At 46.9% G+C, this 9,375-nt stretch overlaps 1 protein-coding gene across 1 annotated transcript; it reads right to left on the bottom strand.

Moving 5' to 3' along the window:
* Positions 1–602: 602 nt before the first annotated feature.
* On the bottom strand, positions 603–1,467 carry LOC143536468 (transcription factor RADIALIS-like). Its single transcript, XM_077030453.1, has 2 exons — positions 1,001–1,467; positions 603–811 (listed from the first exon to the last, which is right to left on the bottom strand). Exon 1 carries the CDS (start codon positions 1,257–1,259, stop codon positions 1,020–1,022), a length of 240 nt encoding a protein of 79 aa, XP_076886568.1. The 5' UTR covers positions 1,260–1,467; the 3' UTR covers positions 603–811; positions 1,001–1,019.
* Between the last annotated feature and the right edge of the window lie 7,908 nt (positions 1,468–9,375).

Below are 9,375 nucleotides of genomic sequence, written 5' to 3'. Positions count from 1 at the left end.
CATGAAGATACATCGTGAATCAATGTTGTAAAAGTAGGTCTACATGGGCGAGTACTCTCCGGGTACTCGCTACAAGGTATTGTGCCGAGGGGAGTTTCTTTAACTCCGCGTAGTTACTAAAAATTGTTCAAAGATAACATCAGCCAGATATACATCTAGTCGGTTAACTTGGACCTATTTTGACATAAAAATACAACATAATTCGTATTTCTATAGTATTAAAGAACGAATATCATTTTTTTAATTAATTATAATTTAGTACGAAATTTTTTTTGCACGGAACGGCTGATCCTCGTACCAAAAGGGTATATAGGTTCGCCCCTGAAAATAGTGCCTAACTCCTCCTCAAATAAGAAAATAACAAAACCTGACATATGTTATAAAACCTTATACGGTATTATGTATTATAATTAATCTATTGTATAAAGATACAGATCAAACAAAGATAATTGCAAAGGAAAATTAATCAAAATACAATAATGATAATTAATAAGGAAGCCTAGCTAAGTATCCTCTAAATTTAATTTTATTTGTGTTTTGATTGTCCAACTCATTAAGTTTAAAAACAAACAATTTGATCACACAAATTGCAAAATAAAAACAACTGGCCGGATCAGTTGATACAATAGAGAAAACTAAAAGAAAATGAGATATTTTCTGCCAACTTATGCATAAATCAAATTACATAATAAAAATTCCAAATTACTAGTTACATCTGCTTGCATTGAAGATTTGAAGTCGATAATGGTTCGCGTATTTATTATTGCTCCTTGCTCACGTCTCTGCGCTTCATGGCTTTAGATTTGTCATCCTTCATTTTAGACAAAGAGATTCATTAATCATGATGTAGATGAAGAATATTTGTTGTATCGGGTTACGAATCAATTTCTCAAGACTAATGCAACAATGTGTTGATATTTGTTTTGTGAATGCATGTGAACTTGATCAAAGATCCAACATGTTACATTTTAGATTAATGTTCTAGTTATTAATTAATTACCTTAGCTATGCGCCTATGCTCATCCAGTGGTCTTGTAATTAGGGTAAGGAACTCGACCGCTTTCGATGTGCTTGACATCCTCCACAAGGACTTGATAATGTTGTTTCACTTCTTCAGCAGTTTTACCACCAACAGCCTTGGCAACATTCTGCCACCGGTCAGGAGTATCTTTGTCAAAGACCGCTAGAGCCTTCTCGAAGGCCTTGTTCTGCTTAGCAGTCCATGAACCCGACCCACGGGAAGAAGACATTGATGCCATATAACACACTAAAAGAATGTGTTAGTAAACAATAATGAGTAGTATTGATAGCAAAAAGCTAAGGAAAATACAAGTGAACACTAAAGACCCGATGATATGTGTCGATAGGGGCGATACGTCTTATATAGGCTCCACGAATAGAGGAAAAGGGAAGTCTGCCCGTGCAAGTTGGCATATAGTTAATGCCAAACTATAATTAAGCATCACAAGAGTAAAGAATCATTGATTTTCCTATTTTTGGTAGTGACGGTTTATCGGGTACAATTTCCCTTTCGTAATACAATATGATACATGACACTTCTGCCAACTCTAGATATATGTTATTTCATTATGTAGCATGTAAACGTCAATAATCACTACATGAGCACGATTGGTTTGTTTGTGACCGATGAACTCAAGTTAGGTAATTCGGAAGTTCTGGCACTTTGAAGGATAGACATGCCGCGTGTAATAGCATTTGTGTCTTGGAGGGTTACTGAAGAAACACTAAGTGACCCCGGGCAGATTACGGATAATCTGGGGGTTAAGTAGGGTTAAGTAATGTTTCCCACGAGGATGAGGTCCAGCAAAGAAAGTTGTTCTTCAGGTGACCTGCAAAACAGACACCGTAAGCTCGTCACTGAGAAAGGGGGGTTCCTCCTTGTGACCACCCTCCGGCGTGAGAATCAGACTAGATTGCTCTGAATATAAGTGTATATTAAGAGATTGCTAGAGACGATAAGATAATGAGATATCAGATGATGTCCTTACCATTCCAAGGTGTTGGAGTATTTATAGCCGAAGGTAGGTTTCCTAGAAGGTACAGCCGGCTGAATAGTATTCCTGTTCTACCAACAGTGGGCTACGCACAAGCCATGCTGGTTGGTGGATAGGCTGCGGCCGACAGTGACAAGGTCGGCTGTATACTGTTCCTTTACTGCCGGCTATGCACTGTTCCACCAACTGTAGGCTGCGCACGTCCCATAGTAAGGGTTGGTAAGTAGGCAGCGGCTAATAGTGACAAACAGTACTAGAGGGTGCTCCTCCTCGTACTGTTGTCGGTGAGCTGTCACCCTGTGATTGGTTCATGGGCTGTTCTGGTCAGATCGTCTGTTTTGCCTATACCTTGGTAGGTATAGTACAAAAGATCTTCCAGAAGCATACGGACTGGCTCATTTGGGCGGGAGTATTCCCGCCTTGCTCATTCCTTCAGGTGACTACTGAAGTAACAAGAGTTAGTGCCTTGTACGTGTAGCCTTGCTATCAGTGCGGGTAGCCTTCCCTGATGGCTTGTATCCGCAACTGCGGGAACAAGCGGGGTACTTCACCATTGGGAGGCTTTCTCTGCGGGTACAGCTGGCGTACTGCGCGTAAGGTCTTCTCTGAGCATGGTGGGTCCTGCGGAAGCAGTTGGTCGTTGCGCAGACGTCCCTGTTCAAGGTGAGTCTTGCGGGTCCAACTGGGCTCTGCTGGGACCTACCTCTTCAAGTCCCCCCAGTCCAATGTTCTTCTCATGAATTATTAATAAGTGAGGTGAACTTTTGGACTAGCAAGGGGTTTTGAAAAGGGTTTTTAGTCTTAAGGTTTTCCGTGGGGATTCTTCCCGCGGTTTTCCTAATGTCACGCAGAAATTCCCGACTTTTCTGCTTGATCTTTGGGTATGAAGCGGGTAGGTCTGTAACCTCCTCGCAAGTAAGGAGCGTTAAGTCCCACTTGTGTGGATTCTCCATGGGGTTTTGGTAGTTTTCAACATAGTGATCAATTATGTTAAAACCACCAATTCCATCTTGGAGTTTCAAACAATATAGTTCTCGACGTTCCCGCCATGCGGGGATGTTATTCCCGTTTCCGCAAGCATGGCCCAGAAGATCCTTCTTGGTTTGAATTCCCTGCGGAGAGCTAAGTATGTGAAGGGTTTTGCCTTGACATTGTACCCGCACTCGTCTTACGGTTACTTTACTTCCAAGGTATTCCTGGCGTCAATTCCTTGCGGGTGCTAAGTATGTGAACGGTTTTGCCTTAACACTTTACTCGCACCTGTCTTATAGTTACTTGTTTGCCAATGTAAGGGGTATTTTCCCGCTTTCGAATCTTTTTGGAATTTTGAAATTCGAAGAGTTGGTGAAAGGATAAGAACAGTCCAAACTATTGAAACGTCATCCGACGGTTTCTTCTGACAGTGTCAGGACGTGCAGGAAGTTATTGCGACGTGACAGTATATGGTCATTCCAGGCGCTTTTTCAGGCGCGTGGGCGCGAATTTTCGGGCGCGTGGCCGCGAAATTACTGGCACGCGTCCTTTCAACAGCTGTTGCCAGCTTGCTTTTTGCCACGTGTCATAGTTTCATTGCACCTGCGATTTCTCTCTCTTCCGCATTAAATTCATCGCATTAATTGCGATTAGTATATAAAGGGGGAGAGGGTTCTTTGTAATCTACACTTTCACTTTTCTCTTCATCTTCAAAACGATTTCCGACGAATACTCACCTTTTCAGTCGAGCATTCTCTTGAAATCGTTCTCTTTTTCATACCTGCAAGATGTCTTCTGCTTACGACCTTGAGGCTACAGCCCAGGAGGCTGGGGTGTACGCCGAGCACCCGTCATCCACGTCCGACAAGGATGACAAAAGTACTGCTGGCGAGTGCCAGTGTGCTCTGCCTGTCGATCTATATCAGTACATCGTCAGGAAGTTCATGCTCGAGTCTCTCGAGCCTGAGTTTCCTAAACCTCATCAGACGGTGTATGATGCCCCCAGAGGCAAGATCGGGGTATATGCCGCATTCTTTGTCTATGGGAATCTTAGGTTCCCTTTGACAAAGTTTGTGTTCCGTGTCCTGGAGAGGCACGGTGTACACCTGACCGAGGTGCACCCGATGGCAATCGCAAAGATTCGCCACTTCGAGTGGGTGTGCCGGATTCTGGGCGTTGAGCCCTTCGTCGACCGCCTGATGACCTTCTACTCTTAGAGGTGCATCCAGGGGTGGTATACTCTGATAACCCGGATCAAGGGTTTCAAGATTTGCGCAACCGAGCGCAGTCTTCGTTCATGGAAGCGGGAGTTCTTTTTTATCTCCGCTCGCGCCATCCCCCTTGCCATGAAGTTCAAGAATGGGCAAGCACTCCCCAGCCTTCACGCCTCCAACTACCAGGAGGCGGAATGGTTCTCAAAGATATCCCGAGTCCAATCTCCGGTTTACCGCTTTGCGGAGTCCGGGATGGTGATGCTCGGGATGAGCCGGGTGTGGAAGGATGCGGATGCGCAAAAGATCCCGATCGTCCTTGAATACGGTTTGAACTCTGTCCCTTACGGTACGCTCTGTCTTCTTTGTTTATATAGGTTTGTCTTCTAACTGTTTTTTTTTCTTTTATTTCAGAGGGGAACGACTTGCAGTCTCTCCTGTATCCGCGGGAGGCTGATAGTCCCGCTCGGATGGGTACTCGTGCTCTAGATGAGGACGAGTTGCCCATCCTCGAACTGACGGCGGATCGGTTCGTGGAGGTCTACCCGCCAGGCCACGAGATCCTGAGCGCCAGGCGGTCAAGTAAGGCGTTATTCAACCCTCGACCCCTCAATGCTGAAACCTCTGCTGGAATTCCTCTAATCTTGTGTTCTGATAAGGAATCCGCAGATGGTCCTCCGTTGGTGCGGAAGAAGAAGGCTGCCGGCGAGAAGGGGAAGGCGAAGGTGGCCTCCACTGCCGATCCGGTGCCTCGGTCTGATTCAGAGACCGAGAGCGAGAAGGTGGCGGGGAACCCCGGTGGTGATAAGACCACTGCTCCGGAGGCTGCGACGACTGTCACCTCCGGAGAGCCCAGGATGAAACGGTGAGCGGCGTGAAGAGGCCGGCTCCATCGGGTTCATCCCCGCCTGTCCGCACTTTTAGGCTCAAGAAAACCCGTAAGTACAAACTTTATTTTTAACTTCATAGCATTCCATCATTAATACTTATCTTCTTTGTGCAGGCGTGGATGCTATCGCATTCCAGGGTGGAGCGGGGAGGAGTACCTCCGGACCCATGACGGTAGGCTTGGTCAGCCTACCTGAGGCGACGACCCAGGCGGCTGCGCCTGCTTCCGTTGGTTCAGTTGCTCACCCAGTTGAGCCAACTGTTCCAATTGCGATGACATCACCGCCGGCTGTCAGTGCCATATTTACCGCATCTTTCACTGAGCCGGCGGTTACTTTTTCTGCGGACTCCGCAACGGCGACCACGGTTGTGAGTTCACCTCCGTTGGTTTCTACCACCGCGGCGGCCTTCACCATGCCTCCTCCGTCATCGGCAACGACGGCCGATCCTTCAGGTATGCATGGGGCTTCTCGCCATCCTCTGCCTTGTTCCCATCTACCTGACCTCTTGGACGGATTTCCCTTGGGTTCAGGTGATGGGTTTGGCGGCTATCGGCCTGTTGTTAACCCTACAGGTGCGTAGGGTTCTTTTGGCCTCCTTTTTTTTTTTTTTTTTATATATCATCTTTTCCTAACTGCTTTTTGTTTTTTGCAGTGTCGGATTCCAATGAAGTGTATGTTCCACGATGGAACATCCGCCGAGGAACAACCCTTCGCACACCTGTGGAGTGCGTGGAGTGGGCTCGTCACGCAGCTCCCAGTGGTGCGTTGGGGGAAGCCATGGCTAGCTACCAGGAGGGTAGGCTAACCAATGAGCTTCGGGTTCTCCTGGCCCGGATGCAGCCGCGCGTCGAGCTGCTTTGTCGTGAAAACGACAAGTTAAAAGCAGCTCGTATCCAAGAAGTAGCTCAGGCGCGGGCTGTCCGGGAGGAGAATAGGAGGCTCTCCGCGGCTGCTGCGGAGAAGGAGAAGGCGTTCAAGGCCCTTGAAGTTGAAGTTCAGGCCCGTCTCGAGGCCCGTTCCAAGGCTGCCCAAGCTGTTAACGAACAGCTTCGGCTGGCTAAGGAAACTGCTCGGAACGCAACTGAAAGGGCCACCAAGGCTGAAGCTGTTGCTGAGCCTCTACGCCTCGAGAATGAGGAACTTAAAGCTAAACTAGAGGCGCTCCAACAGGCTCATGATGCCTTGGCGATGGAAGACGCAAAGAAGCTCCAAGAGATCCTGGACCAGAGGGGGGTGCTTGACCAGACTGAGCGGAAGCTAAAGGGCGTTGAAGAGGCTGCGGCTAAAGAAGTGTTGCTTGCCAACCTCAACAAAAGTGAAGCCGAACGCGCCCGTAACCAAGCTCAAGCCGCCCTCCAAGAAGCTCTGGTTGCCAAGGAATGGCTTCTTCGAGAAGCGTTGTCTCAGGTAAGCTTAACTTCATAATGTCTTTACGCTTCTTTGTGAATAGAAAAGGTTTTGATACTTGTATTTTTTCTTTTTGTAGGTTGTGCATCGGTTCTTTACGGATACGTCTTATGACGATGCTATGAGCGCGGCCCTCAACGCTTCTCATGAGGATGGGGAAAAGGCCGGCTTCCTGCTTGGTCTAGGGTTTGTTGAGAAAGGCATCCCGCCTTCCAACTTCCCTTTGTATGATGTAGATACTGAAGCTGTTTATGACCAAGCAGTGAATCAGTATGCCGCCTTCCCGCATCCGGTGGTGGAGAAGGTAAACGAAGTCGCTGCTGCTGATGATGGGCTAGCTATCCTTAAAGCTTTCCTTGAACCACCACGCTCTACTGATGGTGCGGGTCCAAGTGGAAGTGGTCCTGAAGCTTGATCCTGAAGATCCCTTTCCACCATTAGAGTAGATTATTATTTTTGTATAGCTTCTTTTGTATGCGGGTATGCACCCAGCAATCTTTGTAATATTTGAATTTGATGGAATAAAGATTGTGTTAATTCCTTGCCTTGTTTATTTTACGCATGTTTTGATTTGACTTAGCAATTTCTTTAGTACTTAGATAAGTTAACTTTTTAACGTGGCAAATTATAAGTTTGTTTCGCTTCCTCTTTCATGATTGTGCGGGTATGGCCGTCACTTACACTTAGTAGGATGGCTTAACTTTACTTATATCTGACCTGCGTGGAAGTTTTCCTCATCTTTTCCTCTGAAATTTTCTAAGTGTTTAGAATAAGTTAACCTTTGAACGTGGTAGATAATAGGTTGAAGTTTTGCCTCCTTTTTCGTGATTGTGCGGGTAAGACCGTCACTTGCACTTAGTAAAATGGCTTAACTTTACCTACATCTGACCTGCGTGGAGGTTTTCCTTAAACTTTTGAAATTTTTACCGTTGTGTTTATGCGGGTTTTGCCGCCTTCCACACGTAACGACTTACTTCTTCCCATATTTATGCGGTGAATACCGGCACATCAGTGTGGGAAGTTCATAAGTATACAGGTAAGGCTATCAACACATTGTGAAAGGAGAATCATTTCCATTAGAAGTGGCTCTAGGCCTTTTCTTTACAAGTTTGGAATTGATCTACATGTAACATTTGCGTAATTGAGCTCCATTCCATGTTCTTGGGATTGGAGTGCCATCGAGCCTTTCGAGCCGGTACGCGCCCTTTCCCAGAACTTCTTTGATGATGTATGGCCCCTCCCAGACTGGGGCCAGTTTTCCAGGGCGTTGTTGGTTCGAAGCCTCGTTGTTACGCGGTATGTAGTCTCCCACATTGAAGTTGCAGAGTTTTACCCGCGTGTTGTAGTACTTTTGCATTTGTCGCTTGTAGTTCTCTTCACGCACTGCGGCTAAGTCTCTGCGTTCCTCGGTTAGCATAAGGTCTAACCGTCTTTCCGCATCATTGCCTTCTGGCTGAATCAAGACCCTTGGTGAGGGTAAACCAATTTCGACCGGGACCATGGCTTCAGTGCCATAAGTGAGACTGAACGGGTTTCTCCCGTACTGGCCTTTTTCAGCGTTCTGTTTGCCCAAAGGACGTGCGGAAGCTCGTCCACCCAGCCGGATCTGTGTTCCAAGAGTCTTTTCTTTATGCCTTCGACGATGCTCTTATTTGCTCTTTCTACCTCACCATTACCCTGCGGGTGCGCCACTGAGGTAAAAGTGTGGGTGATTTGAAGTTCTTCCAGCCACTTTTGTAGCTTCTTGTCAGCAAAGTTGGTGCCGTTATCGCTCACCAAATTCTGGGGAAGTCCAAAACGACAAATAATAAATTCCCAAATACATTTTTTGATATGTTTCGCGGTTGTTTGGGCTAAGGGTTTTGCTTCTATCCACTTGGTGAAGTAGTCGATGGCTACCACTAGGAACTGAACATTTCCTGCTGCTGTAGGAAATGGGCCTGTCACATCGATGGCCCACTTCTGAAATGGCCATGAAGAGGTGACTGGAACTAGTTCATTCTTCGGGCGGTGCGTGTTGGGTGCGTAGAGATGACAAGACCTGCATTTTCTGATGTATGCCAGCGCATCCGTATGCATCCCCGGCCAAAAGTATCCCGCGTTGTTTAGCTTAGCTACAACAGCGCGTGGACCTGCGTGTACTCCACAGATGCCTTCGTGTACTTCCCTTAGGAGGTAGTCAGCATCTTGGTTGTCCACGCATCTTAAGAGTGGGCCAAGAAAGTTACGTCTGTAAATGATGTCATCGATGAGTTGATAATTCAGTGCTTTACAGCGTAGTTTTCTTGCCTGTGTTTTTGACTCTGGTAGTGTACCTGCCGCAAGGTATTTTATTATTGGTGTCATCCACGTTTCTGTGCCGGTTTGGATGACACAAATTTCCTTGTGCGGGACCGAAGGTGCCTCGAGGAGTTCAATGCGGATGTCCTTTCCCAAGTGGGTGAAGGCTAATGATGCAAGCTTGCTTAACGCATCCGCATATTTGTTTTCACTACGCTTGACGTGTATGACTTTGCAATCGTTAAAATCGCGCATAAGGGTTTTTGCTTGTGCGAGGTACAGGGCCATTGTGTCGTTCACGGCCGTGTACGTTCCGTTGATTTGGTTGGCTACTAACATGGAATCCACGTGGGCTTCCAAGTGTTTCACTCCCATCTTACGCGCAATTCTCAGCCCGGCCAAGAATGCTTCATACTCGGCTTCGTTATTCGTACTTGGAAAATCCAGTCGAATAGCGTAAGTGTATTCTTGGCCTGCTGGGTTGGTTAGTTTCAGCCCTGCGCCTGAACCCTCGTTACTGGCTGCTCCATCAGTGTAGAGTCGCCAGACATCATTGATGTCCTGTGCTGGAGAGGGTTGAGCCTCTTCCTGGCACTCTTT

This window comes from Bidens hawaiensis, unplaced genomic scaffold, assembly GCF_021521415.1.
Source record: "Bidens hawaiensis isolate Kalapana, Puna unplaced genomic scaffold, B.hawaiensis_p1.1 tig00000780_1, whole genome shotgun sequence".
In the NCBI taxonomy this organism is placed as follows: domain Eukaryota; kingdom Viridiplantae; phylum Streptophyta; class Magnoliopsida; order Asterales; family Asteraceae; genus Bidens; species Bidens hawaiensis.
The sequence above is the reverse complement of the archived record's forward strand: the minus strand, read 5'-3'. Positions and strand labels throughout refer to the sequence as shown.